Source organism: Heterodontus francisci, unplaced genomic scaffold, assembly GCF_036365525.1.
Source record: "Heterodontus francisci isolate sHetFra1 unplaced genomic scaffold, sHetFra1.hap1 HAP1_SCAFFOLD_97, whole genome shotgun sequence".
Taxonomy (NCBI): domain Eukaryota; kingdom Metazoa; phylum Chordata; class Chondrichthyes; order Heterodontiformes; family Heterodontidae; genus Heterodontus; species Heterodontus francisci.
Window position 1 is genome coordinate 3,584,885 of NW_027140606.1, and position 23,800 is coordinate 3,608,684.

At 47.9% G+C, this 23,800-nt stretch overlaps 1 protein-coding gene and 2 non-coding genes across 3 annotated transcripts; 2 read left to right on the plus strand and 1 right to left on the minus strand.

Moving 5' to 3' along the window:
- The first annotated feature begins 1,653 nt into the window (after nt 1-1,653).
- Nucleotides 1,654-1,725, plus strand: trnaw-cca (transfer RNA tryptophan (anticodon CCA)). The gene has a single exon. It is a non-coding gene; the product is annotated as a tRNA-Trp (tRNA).
- A 17,121-nt stretch (nt 1,726-18,846) lies between these two features.
- Nucleotides 18,847-19,236, minus strand: LOC137360207 (histone H2AX-like). The gene has a single exon (XM_068025744.1). It carries the CDS (start codon nt 19,234-19,236, stop codon nt 18,847-18,849), a length of 390 nt encoding a protein of 129 aa, XP_067881845.1.
- A 70-nt stretch (nt 19,237-19,306) lies between these two features.
- Nucleotides 19,307-19,389, plus strand: trnal-cag (transfer RNA leucine (anticodon CAG)). Its single transcript has one exon. It is a non-coding gene; the product is annotated as a tRNA-Leu (tRNA).
- The last annotated feature ends 4,411 nt before the right edge of the window (nt 19,390-23,800 follow it).

A 23,800-nucleotide genomic window follows, 5' to 3' on the forward strand; every position in this document is an offset into this window, starting at 1 on the left:
CACACATTGTCTTTCACTCACTCCTGTTTCCAGCCCTGATGGTGCAGAAATCCCCTCTCAAAGGTACACAATCCAGTTGATTTCTGATCAAATACCTCCTTCCTCATTCAATAGAGGAAACAGAGACATGAACAGGAGTCAGGTGCAAGAAAGTTTCACCAACAGAGCAAAGAAAGGCACCAACAAAAGTCACACCTACTTTCCAAATCATTTCACTGTAATATTCTTTCACTTGTTTTGTAAGTGACTGCAATAAATCTGAAAATGAGCACCATGAGGTTTGTGTTCACTAGTCACTTGTTCTCCTGTGTTTGTCTGTCAGGTTTGTAATACAGTTTGTATTGGATATTGAAGAGAATCTCTTTTCAAGATGATTGCACATCGTACGGTGTTTAAAGCAACCAACTTGGAAAATGGCAGAAAATGAATGTTTCAATACCTGTGTGACCAGATTCTTCCAATGCTTTTCAACAGCTCGATTGATGATGCTTGCAATCTGTATCCTGTGGAGAATGGGAGAGGAGATTAAAAACATGGTGCATGAACAGGACAGACTGTGTAAAATGGGAGCACAGAAATACTGCCACCTCATTGAAAGTTAATGAGATTTATTCGAAGTCAGACACCTGTCCACAATGAACAAGTGAATACATTAATTGTCCACTTTCAATCTAACTGGGACTGAGGTTCCAACAGAGATGTTTTCTGGAAAATACCTGCTGCAGTTTTAAAATTGATGAACTGGAACATCTTATACTAACTTTCAAATAACTGTAGTGATTGTATAGTTCTCATAGTGGAGAGAAGGAGTTGTTTATAAATATAAGCAGAAAAACACATTTGTGGATTGGTGAATGAGATTTATCTTTCTGAAATGTATTTGTCCATTGGTTGCAGGTCACTGGAAATTCTTTTTTACATTTCAATTGTAGCAGCAGCAGTTAGCAGCAAAATGTCTGATTAATCAGAGTAGTGGGTCTCGGAAACACTTAAACAGCCGAGACCCTGTAAAACAGAACTCCAAGTAATAGTTTAAATAAGGCACTGAACTGACAGAGCGGTAAAGGCCTGCTCAGGTCAGGAAAAAAAACCCGACCCGAACCTGACAGAACCACATTGGACCCGAGCCTGACCCGGCCTGAGTATCTCCATTTATTCCCACGCCCAAACTAACCCGAGCCTCACCCGACCACCGGAATGTTCACTTTATCTACCTCCCGATTCCGAATCGACAGGAAGCTGCAGCATGAGCGCAATGACGTCATAGAGATGCTCACTTGCTCACTGCGCAGACTCAGAGTTTCCCTCCTTAATGACCCGGACTCCCGGCTTTGGTTGGCTTTTCAACTTTTGACACTTATTAAACTTAACTTCCCAGCAAAGTTAAATGTAATACTTACTGTGTGTGTCCGACACGGACTCAGACCAACCTGGACCCAGCCTGACCTGAACCTGACCCAACCTGACCCGAGCCCGAAAGCCAGAACCGGAAGAGCGACCCGACATGACCCGAACCCGACACAGGTCGTCGGGTTCAGGTCGGATTGCAGGCCTTTACAGAGTGGAGGTCAGATGAGGATTGAATTAATTTCAATCACTGAATCTAAACAAGAAGTAAATCTGTCAGGAATGGAACCACTTTGCTTTATCTATGAGCTTGTGGCACAACGGTAGCGCGTCTGACTCCAGATCAGAAGGTTGCGTGTTCAAATCACGTCAGGCTCAGTTGCGTTTTACAGCAGCTCAAGTTCCTGGATTTTATTTCAGAAGAGAGTTCGATCAATTGGAATGTTCAGTGAATGGTTGAATTTCAAGATCAACTTTAATAGATTAAAGTCCTGATTTCTGGTTCCGTTCCATTTCCATGCTCAGTTCTTATTTTACACTGTTTTATATCAGAACAATGTTTCCGGGATGTGATGTGTCCATTGTTTGTACAATTGCTCTGTCACCCAGTGTGAGAAATAAAACACAAAACGCCCAGCGTGCGGCTCAAACCCATACCTGGCTCTGTCTATAGGCCGCTTAGTTCAGTTGGTTAGGACGCAGTGTTGATAACAACAAGGCTGTGGATTTGATCCCCATGTGCGCTGTCACATGGTCAGTCAATAATGTGACACATTTTTGTTACACTTAAAATCCAACTTTTGGATGCAAACAAGTTTACATAAAATGTCAAAGGGAATTTATTTTGAATAACATCCATTGTATCTTTGTCACTGATCTGGAGTAACACAGAATTCTTTCCAATTATCTTCCGTTTGCTGATAAACGTTGAACTCGTGGCCTGTTCTCGTTAATGGTCACGAGCAACAAAAACAGACAGAGCGAGTCTGACCACCCAGAGATGTGGAAAAGGCTTCAGTTTGGGACAAATGCAGCAAATCAAATGTTCACCCGGCCCCGAGAGAGTCAAAAACTGGGGGAAAGGACACAGGGAGATAGAGAATAAGCTAAAGCAGACAATGTAAATATTTCCCATCCTTGATATCTCTCTATTCCAATCCAACCTTCAGAGTTGGGTAAATAATTTCAGTGTAAATTGTGCAGCTCAAGAGTCAAAACCAAAGGGTGATGCAGAATAAATGAGAACTGACAAAACCCCAGATTGAACCAGGGATCTTCAGTCTAACACACTCCCAACTGAGCTATTTCAGTCTCACAGGCTTGGGATGATAAGTGGCAAGTAACATTCGCACCACACAAGTGCCAGGCAATGACCATCTCCAACAAGAGAGAATCTAACCATCTCCCCTTGACATTCAATAGCATTACAATCACTGAATCCCCCACCATCTACATCATGGAGGTTACCATGGGTAGCCATACAAATAACGTGACTACAAGAGCAGGCCAGAGGCTTGGAATCCTGAGGTGAGTAATTACAGTGCAGCTGTTGGCTCCACCCCAGGGGCTGAATTTGTTCTGTAAACCATGAATCAGCTTCCTCTCAAATCCCAGGTTTATTAATAAATCCTTTTACAAAAGCCCCAAAGTGTGATATATTCCTCTCACTCATCCATGACTCCTGACTCCCCAAAGCCTGTCCACCATCCACAAGGCACAAGTCAAGAGTGTGATGGAATATTCTCCACTTGCCTGGATGGGTGCAATTCCAACTCAAGAATCTCAACACCGCCAGGACAAAGCAGCCCGCTTGATTGGCACCCCATCTGCAAACATTCACTCCCTCCACCATCGACGCACAGTTGCAGAGTGTGTACCGTCTACAAAATCCACTGAAGCAATGCACCACAACTCCTTAGACAGCACCTTCCAAACCAGTGACCTTTAGCACCTAGAAGGGCAAGGGCAGCAAATACAGGGGATACCACCACATGCAAGTTCCCCTCCAAGCCACACACCATCCTGACTTGGAACTATATCGCCGTTCCTTCACTGTCGCTGGGTCAAAATCCTGGAACTCCCCTTCTCACAGCACTGTGGGTGTACCTACCCCACATGGACTGCAATGGTTCAAGAAGGCAGCTCACCACCACCTTCTCATGGGCAATAAATGCTGGCCTAGCCAGCGATGCCCACATCGCATGAATGAATGAATAAAAAAGTGAAGTATCCCTTGTGTCATTGTTTTGGTAGAAAATATAACCCTGGTGGAATTGCCCCTCCCAATCACACCTCACTTCATAGAACATCGAAAATGGAGAAAATTTATGGCACAGACTGAGACCATTTAGCAATCGTGTCTGTGCCAGCTGAAAAAGAGCGATCCAGCCCAATCCCACTTTCCAGGTCTTGGGAATGGGATCTGAACAGATCTCAGAGCTCACATTATGTGAATGTTCTGTTGAAGTGTTGGTGAGCTGATATACCAGGGGAGATTCACACTGTTAGACACAGTGTGAAATACATTCAAGTAATTATAAAACATTACAACATGTGAGTAATATTCCCCATTGATTTCTAAGCACTGATGGATTGTGAAGTGGGAGACAGCCAGAAGTCCCATTGGTCCACACTGACCATGAGCTGAGAATGAAATGAGATAAAGTTCAATCTTCAGCAGCGAGTTGCTGCAGAGAGGTAAGAGTCCTGAATCAAGGAGAGACTTTCTCATACTGCTGTTGAATCTCATTTCAAACACTCCTTGAACTCTCTGCCGAGGAATTCAGAGCTGGAGAACGCCTGTAAAATCAGCCTAAAAAGGAAATAAAAGACACCCACCGTGGGGCTCAAACTCAAAAACTTGAGATTCAGAGTTTCATGCTTTCATCGACTGAGCTCACCAGGCCTGAGACAGTGTCCCCATCCTGTCTGTTATTGGACGGTGCAGCTGTTGGCTCCACCCCAGGGACTGAATTTGTTCTGTAAACCATGAACCAGCTTCCTCTCAAAACCCAGGTTTATCAGTAAATCCTCTTAAAAAGCCCCAGAGTGTGATATATTCCTCTCACTCAACCAGAATAAAAGTTACATATTTTGCTCTTTTTACCTTCCAAACATTGACTTCTATTTTTCTCAGCATTTATTTCTCTCTCTTTTTTATATTGTGCATTTCCTAATAAACATTTCATTTCAATTATTTATGAGGGATGAAATGAACGGAAGAGATTTTCTGCAATGGTACCAGGGGTGTGGGACAGAGTGAGTGGTTTGGATCTGGAATACACTGCCTGAGAATGTGCTGGAGGCAGATTCAATCGTGGCTTTCAAAAGGGAATTGGATAAACACCTGAATAGAGAAAATTTGCAGGGTTACAATGAAAGGGCAGAGGAGTGGAATTAGCTGATTTGCTCTTGCAAAGAGCTGTCATGGACATGATGGACTGAATGGTCTCCTTCTGTACTGTAACCATTTGATTCCTTGATTCTAACTCTGTCAAAGTTGTTCTGAACTTGCTCTGCTCCAAGGAGAACAACCCCAGCTTTTCCAGTGTCTGCACATAACTGAAGTTATGAGGAACCATGGGGAACCCACTGTAAACCTTCCTCCAGACAGAAATACAACTGTTCACCACCACACTGTGACCCAGCTGTTCACAATATATATCAATGATTCGGAGGTGGGAACCAAATGTCGTATTTCCAAGTTCGCAGATGACACAAAACTAGGTGGGAATGTGTGTTGTGAGGAAGATGCAAAGCAGCTTCAAGGGGATTTGGACAGACTTAGTGAGTGGACAAGAAAGTGGCACATGGAATATAATGTGTAAAAATGTGAGGTTATCCACTTTGGTAGGAGAAACAGATGTGCAGATTATTTCTTAAATGGTAAGAGATTAGAAAGTGTAGATGTACAAAGCGGCCTGGGTGTCCTTGTCAATAAGTGACTGAAAGCTAACATGCAGGTGCAGCAAGCAATTCAGAAGACGAATGATATGTTAGCCTCTATCACAAGACGATTTGAGTACAGGAGTAGTGAAATCTTGCTTCAATTGTATATAACCTTGATTGGACTGCACTTTGGAATACTGTGTGCAGTTTTGGTCCCCTTACCTTAGGAAGGATATCATTGCCATCGAGGGAGTGCAATGAAGGTTCACCAGACCTGTTCCCGGGATGGCAGGACTGTCCTATGAAGAGTGATTGGGGAAACTGGGACTGTATTCTCTAGAGTTTCAAAGAATGAGAGGTGATCTCATTGAAACTTACAAAATATTTAAAGGGATAGACAGGGTAGATGAAGTTTTTCCTCCGGTTGAGGAATCTAGAACCAGGGGACACAATTTCAACAGAAGGGGAAAGCCACTTAGGACAGAGACGAGGAGAAATTTCTTTACTCAGAGGGTTGTGAATCTTTGGAATTCTCTACACCAGAGAGCTGTGGAAGCTCAGTCATTGAGTATGTTTAAAGCAGAGATTGACAGATTTCGAAATACAAATGACAGAAGGGATATGGAGATAGTGTGGGAAAAAGGCATTGAAGTGGATGATCAGTCATCATCATATTGAATGGTGGGGTGGTCTCGATGGGCTGAATGGCCTACTCCTGCTTCTATGTTCCTATCATTCTGCAAACTTCATATCCATGCTGTCATTGTCTCTTTTATTCCATGGGCTTCAGTTTTACTGGCAGTCTCGTATGTGACATCATCAAGAAGGTTTTCAATAAGTTAAATAAGGAGAAATTGTTTCCAGTGGCAAAAGGGTCAGTAACCAGAGGATGTATTTATCAGGTAATTGAGAAAAGAACCAGAGGCGAAATGAGGAATGATTTTTTATACACTGATGTGTTGTGATCTGGAATGCACTGTCTGATCAGGACTTGAAAGCAGATTCAGTCGTAACTTTGAAAAGCAATTGGGATAAATACTGGAAGGAAAAATGTACAGATTACAGGAAAAAGCTGAGCAGCAGTTCTAATTGGATAACATAACCAAAGAGACAGCACTGACACAATGGACCAAATGGTCTCCTTCTTTGGGTATCATTCTATGGTTTTATGAACATAATGTTGATATAATTCGCTGAGTTGGAAGGGAAGTGAACCCAGATTCCGGGTATTCTAAACACCAGACCCAAACCAACTGAACAAGCCTGTTGTTTAATCTCTGTTTTTCACACCAGCTTCTCCTCGCTCTTTCTGTGTTTCCTGCCTGGTCTGTTCCTCTGACCTTCATTCCTGACACTCTATTGAGAATGGCCAACTCACTGCACCTCTCACTCACACCATCACTCCACCCCTTCACCCACTTCCAAACCTCTCTGTTGAACAGCACCTCACATCTGCTCCTCTGCTCCATTAATATAACAGGAAAACATTTTCAAACAGACATTTCCAGACAGTGAACGTTCCAGTAAGACAAGGTGAAGAGCAGATTCATTCACTTTAAACACAGAGAGAGCAGCTCTCCCTGTTCAGGCTAAGGAGCAGATGTAGTTTCACTCCCATTAGTCTTAGAGACATGGGCCAGAATTTTAAGGGACCGTTGGAGACGGGAATGGAGGCTGGGGAGGGGGAGCGGGGGTGGATAAAATAGGGATGGAAGACGTCGGACCGGATGTTTCTGTCGGCGGCTGACATGGAGGGCAGACTTCGCACATCCACTCGGCAAGAAGGCATTTAAAGTATTTATGAGTCCAATTATCAGAAATTTTATTCACTGGATCCAATTGAACGAATAGCACACGGGAACCACGGGGCTTCAGAGACTCGCCTGGTTAAAGGAGTTGACTGGGAGGTGGGAGCTGAGTGTTGGCTTCACTGGGAAGCTATCGGGTGAGGCAGCGTAACTTGGCAGTAAGGGTGGAGGGGGAAAGGGCATCGGGAAACACTGTCAGGAGTGGGGGCCAATGTGCCAGCTCTGCAGGGGGAGCCACACCAGGGTACGATTGGGGCAGTGCCACCTCATTGAGGGTGACAAGTGAGGTAAATGTGGCTGGGTGTTGTTTACTGTGAAGGACTTGCACTCAGGGAGGGGCAACCTGTCATGGGCCTCATTCAAGGCTCACATTGAGGAGGAGGAGGAGTAGAGAGGAAGGGAGGGAGGCGCAGGCACCAGCAGGGGCACCACAGCAGCTTGGGGGCCCACAGGAAGGCCAGCCTCGAACAGGAGGCTGGAGAAGGAGGCAGAGGAACACGTCAGCTGAGGTTCAACTACCTGCAGATGCCCGAGTGACAGTGTCTCCACAGACTGCGCCTCTGCAAGGAGGTCGTCACTGATCTCTCTGCCATGATGCAGCTGTGCCCCATGGGACTTGGTGGGCACCTGATACCAGTGTCACTGAAGGTCACTGTGCCACTGAACTTCTGCACCAGCAGATCATTGCAGGGATCCACTGGAGATATGTGTGGAATCTCACAGTCTGTGGTGAATCAGTGCATCAAGGAGGTCACCAATGTCCTGTTCAGGAGGGCCGGTGACTATGTGCACATCGATCCAAACAGTCAAGCTGAGAGGACCTTAGGATTCGGGGCCATCACTGGATTCCCCCAGGTGTAGGGTGCCACCCCATGTGACCATCATGGCTCCTGCAGACCAGCCAGCAGCCTTCAACAGGAAGGGCTTCCACTTGCTCAGTGTGCAATTGGTCTGCAACCACTGCAAATGGATCCCATAGGTGTGTGCACAAATCCCGGGAAGCAGCCACAACGCCTGCATACCAAGGCACTCCCAGGTGCCAGGACCTTTCCGCGGCCCCATCCGCTTTCAGAGATGGATCCTTGGAGACAAGGGCTACCCACTGAGGACATGACTACTGACGTCTGTGAGGAACCCACGCACGGATGCAGAGGAGAGATACAGCACCTGCTGCGGGTCAACCCGAGCGACCATCAAGGAGGCCATTGGTCTCCTGAAGATGAGATTCAGGTGCCTAGATCGATCCAGTGGAGCCCTTCAGTATGTCCCGGCGAGGGTCTCACATATCGTGGTGGTTTGCTGTGCACAGCACAATCTGGCATTACAGAGGGGTGAGGTGTTGACAAGTGAGGATATCGTGGAGTGTGATGTCTCCTCTGATGATGAGGATGTGGAGGAGGATGCTGCCCAAGCAGTGCCAGATGAAGAACCTCACGCACAGCACGAAAGGGGCCATGAGATACACACAAGGGAGACATGAGATACCCTTATACATTCAAGTTTCCTTTGAGCCTTACCACCTTCTGGAACCACAGCAATAAAGTCTTAGCTTTAAGCAGCCCTGTTGTCGCCTGCTTCCTTCTGCACTGCAGCGTCCAGGTACACATCGCAATGTGACAAGACCGAAGCTTTGTGAACTCAGGGCTTGGTCCCTCACTTCCAGCCCCTTGGGAGGAAGGGTTTAAATGAAGTCCCATAGGGCATCAACAATAGGAAGGAGACATAGTGAGAGAACATCATTTCTTTCTTCCGTGTGACATCAAATGCAACCCTATCCATCTGGAATGCACATTCACCATGAACACAAGTGAATCTAGGTGCTCTTCGGAAATCTTTTCCGCATGCTCCTACGTGGTGCTCCCCCTGCTCTGTCAGCTGAGGTGAAGACAGGCTGCTGACCTTGCTGCCCCATGGCTTGGGATGACATTGGTGGCCGTCCTCTTGCTGCCTGAGGCCTGGAGGGCCCCGGCACACTGAGGGCCTCCTGCACAGGTACAGGGACCCCCCCTCTGTCATCGAGGGTGATGGAGGCAGGCACTGGCATCACTTGTGTCACTGGCAGAGGGGCTTTGGAGCTACTGTCCACACCAGGAGCACCCTGAGAGGAGACCCCAGATGTAGCAGCCAGCTGCTCCTCCCCCTTATAAGACACACTTGTACCTCGCTGCTGACCTGAGAGGGACGTGGACCTGGTGAAGAGTTCAGGTGCCTCGTCCCCCTCTCTCACCTTGTCACCGCTGGATGGAGCTCATGGACAAAGCGATGGAGTGCAGGTCTGCACACATCTCCGGCAGCCACTGATTGGTCGGCTGGATCTGGCTCTCCATCAGAGTCACCAATCTCTCAAGTAAGGAAGCCAGACACACCCCCATCAGAGATAGTACAGCATGCAAGGCCTGGATGGACTCCTCCATCATCCGAGCTTGGGTACACATAACCTCCGGCAACTCTGCCAGATGTTGCCTGACCTCTTGCTGCAGCTGCAGCATTTCCCGAGTTGCTGGTGACACCAGAGGCACGTCATCAGCCTGGGACTCAGCATGGGCCTGGCCTCCCACAGACTTCCAACTGCCAGTGGCCTCGGCTGTCACAGCCTCCGTCAGCTGCCCGGGCCTGTCTGTGACGTGCTCAGCAGCTTGTGTGCCCAAATCTAACAGCGAGTGGATACCCACCGAGTGAGGGTTTCTGTGCTGGTGGTGGGTGCAGGGGAATGATGTGACGGTGCACCCTCTGAGGCTCCCTCCTCCTCCTCAGAGGTGTCTGGCTGTCCCCCAGTCTCTCCAGCTCTTCGCTCTTGTCGTTCATCCTAGCCTGCATGTGAAAACAGGGACATTGAAGGGTTAGAGTCTGCCCATCGTGACATTCCAACCACCCCTACTGTGCAGCTCCATTGATGCAGTGGTGAACAGATGAGCAGTGTGGCTCCTTTGCAGCGGATGCACCCTTGTGCCCCAGGAGATGTTCACTCACTCTCTTAGGTAGGTGTCCCTGTCTCTCCTTCAGCTATGGAGCAGCTGCTTTGCTGCCCGGCCTGTTCCATGGCCTCCTCCTCCATCGGGATGAGGACATGGAGATAAGGCATCCACTGCCAGTCTTGACACGCTCTTTCCGATTGTGGGCTGTCTTCTATTGCAGCCACTATGATCAACAAAGTTCGTCTCCCAGCGGGGACAAGCCCAACATCTCTGATGGTGATAATCCAGCAGTCCATGATGTGGACACACATATTCCTCCTGCATGTGGCCCCTCTCGAGGGACTGTGTGAGTTTAGACAATGACTGACGTGCACCTCCCACCGAGATGCAGCCAAGCCTCAGGCAGCGTGTCCTGCTGCCCTTCCCCAATACACATGACTGGGTGGTCACTCCCTTTCCACCAAACACTCCCTCTCACTCTGCCATGCGCAATGTCCAAAGGGTCCAAAGTGTTTTGAGTTTGTGCCTGAGCAGCCTGGATCCGGTCATTGACCCACTTCGTGCACTGGATCCATGTCTTGGGGTTGACCCCATGGCTGCTGACTTCACCTACTATCTCAAAGCAGCTTTGCTTGGTCAGGTGGACAGGTCTCCACCTCCCATCCCTGGGGAAGAGGATCTTCCACCTATCTGTTGTCACCTGGAGGCGAACCTGCAGGAAGGCATCGCCAAACCATTGGACCATGGTCACTGCAGGCTCGCATTCAGCTCCTTACCTATCAGGCAGCAGAGACAGCAGAACGGGTCCTGGGGCATCAGTGACAGCAGAACGGGTCCTGGGGCATCAGTGACAGCAGAACGGGTCCTGGGCAGCAGAGGCAGCAGAACAGGTCCTGGGGCAGCAGATGCAGCAGAACAGGTCCTGGGGCAGCAGATGCAGCAGAACTGATCCTGGGGCAGCAGAGGCAGCAGAACAGGTCCTGGGGCAGCAGATGCAGCAGAACTGGTCCTGGGGCAGCAGAGGCAACAGAACAGGTTCTGGGGCAGCAGAGGCAGCAGAACGGGTCCTGGGGCAGCAGAGGCAGCAGAACGGGTCCTGGGGCAGCAGAGGCAGCAGAACGGGTCCTGGAGCAGCAGCGGCAGCAGAACGGGTCCTGGGGCAGCAGAACGGGTCCTGGGGCATCAGAGGCAGCAGAACGGGTCTTGGGGCAGCATAACGTGTCCTGGGGCAGCAGATGCAGCAGAACGGGTCCTGGAGCAGCAGAGGCAGCAGAACGGGTCCTGGGGCATCAGAGGCAGCAGAACGGGTCTTGGGGCAGCAGAACGGGTCCTGGGACAGCAGAGGCAGCAGAACGGATCCTGGGACAGCAGAGGCAGCAGAACAGGTCCTGGGGCAGTAGAGGGCTCTCAGGAAGACACTCCTTTAAACCAGGCAGCAGTGAATGCAGGTCTGGCAGTCCTTTCAATATGGTGCCAGCACCTGCCGTTGTGTCAGATGTCGGTGCCATCGGTGCCTCGTTCCCTACCTCTGGTCCTTGTTTACATGGGCCCCACGCCTCCCCTTCATTAATTGGTCGGCTGCTCCGTGATCGGGGTCGGTCGGCCACATTTCACTCGTGTGGTGATGACACCCGCTTCCGGTGCCTCTGCCGAGAGCCGCACCGTTAGTTTAAAATTCAGCCCATGGGGTCAAGAGTGGAAAATCTCCCCTCTGATTCTCTCTACTTGAACTGATGGAGACACCAAATTAAAACTGATGAAACCAGGGATTGTATCCTGGTTCTTCAATCTAGTGTTCTCCCAACTGAGCTATTCCATCCTCACTGTGAACTCATCTTCATTGGAGACAAATATAACTCCAGGTGGAATTTCCCCACCCGTTCATTCCTCACTTCAGGGGAATGGGACCCGACCAGATCGCGGAACTCAGATTATGTTAATGTTCTGCTCTTGATATCTTAATATTATCTTGCGTTTGAGCCACTTTTAATCAGGTTCACGGACAAATTCTTCCATCATCCCTTCTCCCACATTCTCTCTCTCTCATTCATTCTTTATTCCTCACAGTCCAGAAAGGGTTAGGAATCAGAGCTCACCCCCAAACCCTCTGCACACAGACCTCTGTCTGTTACCCTGTTTGATCCAAGAGACCAGTCAATAAATTACACTCTTTATAAACACAGTAAGCTGCCTCACAGTGTTGGACAGAGATAAATACACTGAAGTCTTTTGAAAAAAGTTCATCTTACGGGTTGTTACTGAGCCCACAGAGCAGGACGGGCCCAGGCTCCAGCCCCAGCCTGTGCTGTGTTAGCTGATGCCACCTGGTGTGATACTGAGCCACACGGAGCAGGAAAGGGCCTGGTTGTATTCATGGCCTGTATTGAGTTAACTGATCCCACTCAGTGTGGTAGGAGCCACACAGAACAGAATGGGCCCAGGCTCCTTCCTCAGCCTGAGGGATGATAGTTCTTCTCACACGTTGTTGTACAGAGCCCCACACAGAACAGGGAAATCTCAGGCTCCATCCCCGGCCTGTGGTATTTTACTTCATCGCACCTGGTATGGTACGGAGTCCCAAGAGCAGGAAAGGTCCAGCTTCCATCTCCGGCCTGTGCTGAATTAGCTGATCTGACCTGGTTGGCACTGAACCGCAATCGGGGAAGGATGGGCCGAGGCTCCATGGCCTGTGGTGTGTTAGTTATTCTCATTTGGTGAGGTACTGAGCACCATATAGAGCAGGATGGGCCTGTGCTCAGTGAGCTGATCTCACCTTGTGTGGTCCTGAGACCCACACACATAGCAGGACAGGCCTAGGCCTCATCCCCGGCCTGTGTTCAATTAGCAGATCTCAGCCAAAAGATTTTGATAAGGTTCCACACAAGACGCTTCTCTATAAGATTAAAGTCCCTGGTATCAGTGGTAATATATTGATCTGGATTGGGAACTGACTGGCAGATGTAGGCAGAAAGTAGTTCCAGATGGATCTGGATCTGTTTGGAGACCAGTTACCAGTGGTGTCCCACAGGGATCGGTGTTGGGTCTGTTGCTCTTTACTATTTTTATTAATGATCTGGATGTAGGTGTAGGGCGCACCATCTGTACATTTACAGATGATTTGAAGATCTGTGAGAGTGTTTAGACTGCAGACGATGCTCGACTGTTTCAGGCTGATCTTAATGTGTTGGGAGATTGGGTTCATCACTGGTAAATAATGTTTAATTTGGGTAAATGCAGTGTTATTCATGTGGACAGGGCGAATGCTCAACATTCATACACCCTTCAGGGAAAAACATTAAAGTAGGTGGAAAAAAGAAAATCATTTTGAGCAGAGATCTGGATGTTCTAGTGCATAGATCTCTAAAGTTACAGCAGCAATGCTGTGAAGTGATAGTTGGAGCAAATAGAGGGTTGGGCTGCATTCAGAGGACAATTGAATATAAAATGAGGCATATTCTTTCATGGGATGTGAGCGACACTGGCAAGGCCAGAATTTGTTACCCATCCCTAATTGTCCTTGACAAGGTGGCGGTGAGCTCCCTTCTTGAATTGCTGCACTCCATGTGGTGTAGGTACACCCACAGTGCTGTTAGGAAGGGAGATCCAGGATTATGACCCAACATCAGTGAATGAACAGCGATATATTTGCAGATCAGATGGTGTGTGACTTGGAGGGGAGCTTGCACATGGTGGTTTTTCCATGCATCTGCAGCCCTTGTCCTTCAAGGTGGTGGAGGTCTTCGGTTTGGAAGGTGCTGTCTGCGGAGCCTTGGTGAGTTGCAGCAGTGCATCTGGCAGATGGTACACACTACTGCCACTGTGCGTCAGTGGTGAAGGGAGTGAATGTTTAAGGTGGTGAATGGGGTGACAATCAAGGCGGCTGCTTTGTCCTGAACAGTGTCGAGTTTCTAGAGTATTGTTGGTGCTGCACTCATCCTGGTTTGTGCCTTGTAGATGGTTGACAAGTTTTGGAGAGTCAAAAATCACAAAATTATTACAGTGCAGAAGTAGGCCATTCGGCCCATTGTGTCTGCATAGAATCATAGAACATAGAAAGTTTACAGCACAGGCAGGCCAAAAAACGAGCCACCCAGCTGAATCCCATTGACCAGCATTTGGACCGCAGCCCTGCAGGTTCAGGTACTTGAGGTGCACATCCAGACTCCTTTTAAATGAGTTGAGGGTTTCTGCCTCAGCTACCCTTACAGGCAGTGAGTTCCAGACTCCCACAGCACTCTGGGTGAAAAAACCTTTCCTCATCTCCCCTCTAATTGTTCAACACATCACTTTAAATCTATGCCCTCTAGTCACTGACCTCCCTACTAAGGTAAATAGACCCTTCCCATCCATTCTATCCAGACCCCTCACAATTTTGTACATTTCAATCAAATCTTCCCTCAGCCTCTTCTATTCCAAGGAGAACAACCCCAGTCTATCCAATCTTTCCTCATAGCTGCATTTTTCCAGTCCTGGCAACATCCTTGTAAATCTCCTCTGTAACCTCTCTAGTGCAATTACATCCTTTCTGGAATGAGGTGACCAGAACTGCACACAGAAATCAAGTTGTGGCCTAACTAATGATTTCTACAGTTCCAGCATAACCTCCCTGCTCTTATATTCTATACATCGGCTAATAAAGGAAAGGGTTCCATAAGCCTTCTCAACCAACTTATCAACCTATCCTGCTACTTTCAGGGATTTGTGGACATTCACTTCAAGGTCCCTCACTTCCTCTACACCTCTCAGCATTCACCCATTAATTGTGTCTTCCTTTGCTGTGTTTGACCTCACCAAAGGCATAACCTCACACTTCTCCAAGTTGAATTCCATTTGCCACTTTTCTGCCCACCTGACCAGTCCATTTCTCCAGCTCTCCTAATGAGCATTTCACCATGTGCCTTGAGCTGAGTTACTCATCACAGAATTCCCACTATCTGATTTACTCTTGTAGCCAGAGTATGTATATGAATGGTCCAGTTAAGCTTTTGTCAATGCTAACCCCCAGGATGTTGATGGTGGGGGGATTCAGCGATGGTAATGCTGTTGAACGTCAAAAGGAGATGGTTACACTCTCTCTTGTTGGAGATGGTCATTGCCTGGTACTTATGTGGTGTGAATGTTACTTGCCACTTAGCAGCCCAAGTCTGAATGTTGTCCAGGTCTTGCTGCTTCTGGACACGGACTCCTTCAGTATCTGAGATGTCCCGAATTTGTCCTTTTATGAAACCTTGGTCAGGACTCACTTGGAATATTGTATCCAGTCTTGGTCTCCTCACATGATGGGTGATATTGAGGCTTTGGAAAGGGTACAGAGGAGAGACATTCGACGAATTCCCAGTATAAGACATCTTGGTTATCAAGTTAGACTAAAAGAGTTGGGACCCTACACCTTAGAGAAACCTAGACTGAGGGGTGATCCGATTGAGGTTCATAAATAATGAAGGGTCCAATTCAGCATGGGAGAGGAGTCATAACTTGATATTGTCAAAGGCCATATGGCACCCGGATCACATTAAATTTCATTTTCAGTGGTTGGTTAATGTACCAGGATGGCTGAGTGGTTAAGGTGTTGGACTTAAGATCCACTAAACATGAGTCTGCGTGGGTTCAAACCCCAGTCCTGGTATCTGTGCTTACAAAATGTTACTTATTCTTTCCCTGACTTTTGCCTTGCACCATCATCTTTTCTGTCATTTAATCACTCTTGCCTTCCATCTGAGCACAGCTTCCTATTATTTGATCTGCCCCAGCACCGTTCCTTGGCTCTGCGCTTGCTTATAAACTGGTAAATCTTTAACTTAATCTCCTCTGTACCCTGACAATGACCTTCTCATCCTTCCTGGATTGTGGTTCCTCACAGGATCCGCTGCCTCTCCGACTCCCCTCCAGGTAACTGAAGGCCCTGAGCCTTGGTCTCGCTTTATACGCTGGCTGGTAGTTGATTCCTTCCAGGTCTGCCACCGCTCAGGAGAAGCTCAAGACCCAGATCAAGCAAAGTATCAAGAGGAATGTGAACAAAGGCTCCCTGGTGCAGAGCAAGGGACAGGGAGCCTCCGGCTCCTTCAAAATCAGCAAGAAGGAAAACCCAGGGAAAAGTGGGAAAGAAGGTGAAGAAACCAGCAGACAAGAAATCTTCAGTGAAGAAACCAGCAGACAAGAAATCTTTAGTGAAGAAACCAGCAGACAAGAAAGTGACAACAAAGAAAGTAACAGCCAAGAAAACGAGCAGCAAGGCGGCGGCAACGCCAAATAAGGCGGTGAAGAAAGCAGTGCTTCAGAAAAAGTCTCCTGCGAAGAAGGTCAAAAAAGGCAAGAGTGCGGCGGGTGGAAAGGCGCTGAAGAAAGTGCAGACATGGAAGAGCAAGGTCAAGCCGAAAGCAGCGAAGGCTCAGAAAGCAGGGTCTGGAAAGAAGTGAAAGAGCGCGGGAAACTTGGAAACATCTGAACACAAAGGCTCTTCTCAGAGCCACCCACATCTCTCAGGAAAGAGCTGATCCCCTGATCAAATGATCCCTGTCCCGGCCCCGCCTGCAGATTCCACATGGAAATGATTTGGGGTAAATCCAGGATCCCTGGTGACTCGCTGACATCCCCTCCACACAGCCCTTTCCCCACTCTCTGTAATAAAACAGAGGGATATCCGGCCTCACTCCAACTGGAGATGTCTTCGGTGCAGTCTCAGTTCACAAATTCAGGGGGAGAGTTTGTAAGACAGTAACACTGGCGGAGAAACCCCACCTCACAACTCAAACCCCAACACATGAGTTTCTCCAATTCAGCTGGAGTCGGGTGACAACAGGAGCTGGGATAGGCTGTGATCGGGAATGTTAGGAATGGATTTGTTCAGGGAGGAATGTACCTGGAATCTCCGAATATAATAGTTCCTTATTTCCCCAGATGACACATTCTGCAGTGAGAGTGAAAAGTCTCTTCACTGCTTCACATTCACTAATTGTTTGGTTCTAGATGAATAATGAGTCAGAGAGTAATGACAGGATCTGAAGCTTCTCTCACACCAGCCCTTGAATGATTCAGTGTGAAGTGTCCAATGTGTGAAGCTGCTGCCAGGGTTTGTCAATCTGAACAGTTTCAGCTCAGTTACTGGGGGCCTGGAATCCCCGCAGTTTGACTCTGTCTCTGATTGGTCATCCTCTTCTCAATCCAATTCTTAACCAATAGGAGAATCACATGTAAGTAAATAGAAGTTCTCATTGGCTTAGATTTTCCAATTGGAAAAAGCCCGGCAATTCCAGAGCAGGAAGGAATTGAAGTGATGGAAAATTTCAATTTTCAGGCAACAATTTTAAAACCTCTCATTTTATGTTCTGTTTTACTGTATTTACCGTCACAAAATCCTGACGCGATTTTAGGAATCGTTTTCATTTTTCAATCTGTTAACTGTAAGCGGCGGGAGGAAGGTCCGGTTCAGCAATTTAAAACGGGACAAATATCAGCTTCCACTCTGTAAAAGGAACAAATTAGCGACTAACCGCTTCTCACAGGCTTCTCGGGGACTGACAGAAACGAGCGGTTTCTGATCTTTTCTCCTGAAAGAGGCGGATAATGCTGCAGGGAGCAATGAACCGCCCTTCACTTTCTGGCTGCTAATACACCCCTGACTTTAAACAGTTCAAACAGCGACTGATGCTTCTGCCGGAAAATGAGCAGATTCACCAGAATGATCCCGGTCCATCATGGCCAAAGAGATCCAGCTGGCCCGCCGCATCCGCGGGGAACGCACCTAAAACCCAGCTTCAGTAACAAGTGTAACAAGCTCTTTTCAGAGCCACCAAATCAGCAAAGGAAAGAGCTGCCATCTCTGTTCATCATCAAAGCCATTAGATTGGAGGGGCGGCCACATGGTTTCTGTTTTGTCACATCACTTTCCCGAAAGGCCTGCAGGACTGAGAGCTGATCTGGAATTTAGAAAGCAGCATTACCGGAGACTCATTGCTGCTCAGCACAATCTCAACCCCGCTCCTGGGATCCGTTAGCTGGCATTTGGGGAAAAGAAATGGATCCCAGTTTTATTTGGAAGGCATTAATGGAGCCGGGTCCGTTCACATGAGGGTTATTTACAAACATTACCCAATGAGTTCACTAATAGTTGAATCCATTGGAGATCAGTACACAGGATATGTAAGGCAGCTCGGTCACTCTGACTGAAACCGCCAGTTCCCCGGGGCTGCAGACCCTGACACTGCGGGGAGAGAATCCCCGACTCTATCCCGCCGCCGGGGGAAACAGACAGCTCTGTGTCCGCAGAATAGGGAGGGCCGGGGGGAAGGCACATCTGAAAGCGCTACAATGGACTCAGCTCCTGTGTGTGCACAACTCTCACTGATTCTGTCCTCTGGGAACAGTGCGGTCTAAACAGATCAGGTTAGGAGAGAAACACACAGCCCGAGAATGGCCTCTTCCTTCCTGCATTTACTCTGTTCCGGGAGCAGATTCTCATTGAGAAGCGGCGCTCAGATCACCGGAGAGAAAAAAAAACACAATTCAAACTGTCCAAATGAAAAACAGAGAATTAACCCGGACACTTCCATTATTAAATTAATTCATCAGCTCCGAACCAGTTCCCGTTAATGAACCGGGATAATCTCGGGATTTATAAAATCGAAGGCAGCGGGATTTATTAAATTGTTGATTCTGACACCCTGTAGTTCACTTCTTCACTTAACGAGAGGGGGAGATGTGTGAGCAGAGAAACAGAGCGAAATCCAGAGAGGGAACTGAAAACACACCTGGACAGATGTGAAACAGGTCAATCCACTGTGACAATAACTCCATCACTGACTCCCTCCTGACAGTAACCAGTCCTTTCACAGAGACTGTGGGTGGCTCTGAAAAGAGCCTTTGGTTTATTTGATGACATTTTGGCCGCTTTACTTTTTCTGGGAGCTCTGAGCGCTGGTTTTCTTGTGCAGCAGCACGGCCTGGATATTAGGCAGCACCCCGCCCTGAGCGATAGTCACTCCTCCCAGCAGCTTGTTGAGCTCCTCGTCGTTGCGGACGGCCAGCTGCAGGTGTCTGAGGACGTTGCGGGTCTTCTTGTTGTCCCGGGCCGCGTTGCCGGCCAGCTCGAGGATTTCAGCGGTCAGATACTCGAGCACAGCAGCCAGATAGACCGGGGCTCCGGCACCCACACGCTCAGCATAGTTACCCTTTCTCAGGAGCCTGTGAACACGGCCCACCGGGAACTGCAGTCCAGCCCGGGAGGAGCGAGACTTGGCCTTGGCTCGAGCTTTCCCGCTGGTCTTTCCTCTTCCAGACATTTCCACAATCTCACAAATACTTTCACAAAGAATGAATAATTTCCTTAGCATTGATAGCATGTCGCAGGTAGTCAGGATGGCCGAGCGGTTTAAGGCGCTGCGTTCAGATCGCAGTCTCCATTGGAGGCGTGGGTTCGAATCCCACTTCTGACACCTTGTGTATTGACTGCCCTGGAGGCGTTTGGGAGCAGCGGTGAAGAGCAAAGAGAAAGCAGGAAAGAACATGGACAAACAAAGTAACAATGAACCCAAAGATGTTGCAACAAAACATGAGAGTTAGAGGCAACAAAACATGAGAGTTAGAGGCAACTAAGCAAACAGCAGGGCACATAAAAGATCAAAAATGTAACCTTTGTATCGCGGTGGAAGATGTTGCCAATATCCTTAATAAATACTTTACTGTTTTCCCGAATGAGAGGGCGATGCAAATATTGTTATGAAGGAGGAGGAGTGTGAAGTATTGGACGTGATAACTTAACGAGAGAGGAAGTCTTAATGGGATGAACATCCTTGAATGTGGATAAATCACCAGGTCCAGATGAAATGTACCCCAGGCTGTTGAAAGAAGCCAGGGAAGAAATAGGGGAAGGCCTGACCATCATTTTCCAGAGGATTGGAGGTCTTGTAACGTTGCAATAAAAGTAAAATACCACGCAGATCAAGCATGGCTGAGCCTTTAGAGTAGAGAAACAGGGCTGAATTCCCTGACCCAGTGCTACAGCTTTCAGAATAGAAGGAGCCTATACACACCTGATGGGTTCCACTTAAACAAAAGAGCTGGAGGTGTTGACGGTCAGAACAGATAAAATGTGGAGGAGTGTTTGAAGCAGATTCTGTGTGGTTACTGTAGTTGTAGTATGGAGTTATTTCAAGGAGGTGATTCTGAATGTAATGGATCAACGTGGACCCGTCCAAAGCAAAGGTTCTAAGCTTCCCTGTGGTCCAGCCTGGTTGAATGGAACAGAAGCAAACAAATCATCCAGAAGAGGAAAAGATATGTAAGGCCATGAAAGCACAGAATTCAGATGGATGCAATACCAGATGGTATGGCAAGAGTGTAAAACAGCAACAGACTGCTGAATAAAACTTTCCCATTGAATGAGACAAGAGAAAAGAAGGGTAATAATAGTGTCAGGTGAGTTGTGACACTATTCACATTCCACCTTGATCTGAATAGGACTGTTGAAGGGAGTGATTGAGAAGAATAGAGGAGAAATGAAAAGAAAGGAGAAATAAACAAAAGGTCTTTTGATTTTAGAATGCTTGTTTTTGGAAATGACAGACTGTAAAGTGTGTGTGTCAGAAGATATAGAGCGAAGTTGGGTATGACAAGATCACAGGAAAGTTGTGCCCTGAGACAAGGTGTGTGTTGACAGGAAAGCTGCTTTCTTTTGCACAATATGTATTTTATTCATATAATTTGTGCAATTACATTGCAAAGCAGTTCAAATTTAATATTACATGAGGTACAATACAGATCAGTTTCCTTCAATAATGTACATGATGTATCTCACTATCCCTGCCTGCACAGGTTATATTTACAGTATTTACATTACACATCAAACATTCTCTGGTGCAAACAGTCCGAGGGGTTTTACACGGGTTCCAGCCCCTCACTGTACTATGGCCTACTAGGGCCTCAGACTGCAGCCTTTCCCCATTGAGTCTCCATGGTGGCTTGCCCAAGCTTTAATGCCGTCCCACAGCACATAGTCTTGGACGATGCAATGTGCCAGTCTGCAACACTCGGTCATGGACAGCTCTTTGCACTGGAATACCTGTCCCACGGCCGGGCTCGTTCTCAATAGAGATCATTTCAAATGAACATTTCCTAAATCCGTGCTTTCTCTCTCGCAATAAAGAGAACAGGATGTCTGGCAGATTCAGTGTGAGACAATAACAGTGCCGGGTAAAGGCCGCTTTCCAACTCCAATCTTAACACAGGAGATTCCCCAAACAGCTGCAGTAAGGTGTTTGTAAACTGCAGGAAGCGGATGTGTGAGGAAATGGTGATGTTACTGAGGAGGTTTCTTAGTATAGAATGGACTGTGTTTAGGTGGGAATATTACTGAATGTTAATTGCATCGGGACCATATTTAAAAGCTCCGGCTTTCTGGAAAGCGTTCACTATGAAGGCCGAGTCTGGAAGGGTTTGTGTGGAGAGCTGGGTTTTGGTTCTACTGTTAATAAAGGGTTTGAAATTGGCAGCCCGGAGGAAACTGGAGGTGGAGCTGAAAGATGAGGGGCCGTTCTCTCTCTGTCTGTCACTCTGGGTGTCTCCTCCATCTAGTTCTCTGTTTAATCTTCACTCTTGTCTCCTCCCCTCCCTGCTCTCACTCTGCCTTTCTCAGCCAGGTCCAGGTGGCCTGTATAAAAAGGAGCCTGCAGAATCAGTCTCTTTTATTGTGCACTGATTTGAGGAAAGAATCAACATGTCTGCCAGTAAACAAGAGTATGCTCCAGGCTGGCAGCATGTTAGAATCCATGAGGAAAGGCATCATCACCCTCATCCACAAGCAGAAGGGGGAGAGGACAGAAATCAGAAATTGGTGGCCCAATTTCTGCTTAATGCTGACTACAAGATTCTGTCAAAAGACATAGCCAGTCGATTCATGTCTGCTCTGGAGTTGGTGATTCGCCCTGATCAGACCTATACTAAACCAGGCAGGACAATCTCTGATAGCTTTGCGCTACTCAGGGATATGATCACCTATGTATGGGACAGGAGGGTGGACACCTGCCTCATCAGCCTGGACCAGGAGAAGGCTTTTGACAGGATATCGCACACTTACATGATGGATGTGCATTCCAAAATGGGGTTTGGGGAGGGAATCTGCAATTGGATCAAACTACTCTACACAAACATCAGTAGTGCAGAATCAATCAATGGGTGGGAATCAATAAGTTTCCCGATCAAATCTGGAGTCAGACAGGGCTGTCCTCTCTCCCCTGTCTTGTTTGTTTGCAGTATTGAACCCTTTGCTGAGTCTATTAGGAAGAATGCGAGCATCAGAGGGGTGACAATCCCAGGCAGCGGAGGCACTCAGGTTAAAACCTCCCTGTACATGGATGACGTCGCCGTTTTATGCTCGGATCCACTGTCTGTGCGCAGAGTGATGAGCATCTGCGACCAGCTCGAACTGGCCTTGGGAGCCAATGTTAAACACGGCAAGAGCGAGGCCATGTTCTTTGGGAACTCGGCTGACCGATCCTTTGTCCCCTTCACCGTTAGGTCAGATTACCTGAAGGTGCTGGGGATATGGTTTGGAAGGGCTGAGATGTGCACCAAAACCTGGAACCAGCGAGTAGCCAGGGTACAACATAAGCTGAGCATGTGGGAGCAGCGATCTCTCTCCATTATGGGTAAGAACCTGGTCATCAGGTGCGAGGCGCTCACATTCGTGGTGCAGGTCTGGCCCATACCGCATTCCTGCGCTGTGGCGATCACCTGAGCCATTTTCCGCTTCATCTGGGGATCCAAAATGATCCGGGTCCGGAGGGACACGATGTTCAAACCTCTGGATAAGGGCGGGAAAAATGTACCCAACGTCGCCTTCATCCTTATGGCTACCTTTGTGTGCGGCTGCATCAAGCTGTGTGTAGATCCCCAGTTTGCAAACTTCAAGTGTCACTACGTGCTGTGGTTCTATCTGTCCCCAGTGTTGCAAAGGATGGGCCTGGTCATATTGCCGTGGAATGCTCCATCCAGTTGGACTGTGCCGTACTGCCTATCCTTCATGGAAAAGTTTCTGTGGAAAAACACCTTTGACCACCAATCCATCAGGCAGTGGTCTGCACGGAATATCCTCAAGGCCCTACGGGAAAAGGAGATGGTGGATCCTGTCGGATGGTCCCCTGAGCAGAAGTCCAAAGTCATTTGGCAGAATGCCTCATCACCAGAACTTTCAAACAAGCACCAAGATGTAGCCTGGCTGATGGTGAGAAGAGCCCTCCCTGTCAGATCCTTCCTGCACACCCGAAGTCTCACCCCATCCACACGCGGCCCTCGAGGTGGCAGTGGTGGAGAAGAGACGTTGCCCACCTCTTTCTGGAATGTGTCTTTGCAAAGCAGGTGTGGAAGAGATGCAGTGGTTTTTGACGAGGTTCATCCCAAGCAGCTCTGTAGCACAGGAGTCTGTGCTCTATGGGCTGTTCCCAGGGACGCACACCAAGATAAAAATCAACTGTTGCTGGAGGACTATCAATTCGTTGAAAGACGCTCTTTGGTCTGCCCGAAACTTGCTGGTCTTCCAGCGCAAAGAGTTGTCCATGACCGAATGTTGCAGAATGGCACATTCCAAGGTCCAGGACTACGTGCTGAGGGACGCACTAAAACTTGGGGCAGCCGCAGCAAAGGCTCAATGTGGAAAGACCACAGTGTAAGGTCCCCTCACCAAGCTGAACTGAGGAGCTGGATCCATGTGAAACCACTCGAACTGTAGCCAGAAAATATTTGTTTGCTGTAAAATGTACATGGCATGACAATGAAATGGAAGGGTTGTGAGGCAACTCACTCCTGTATTGAAGGAAACTGATCTCCTTTGCACTCTTTGTATTGTTTGAC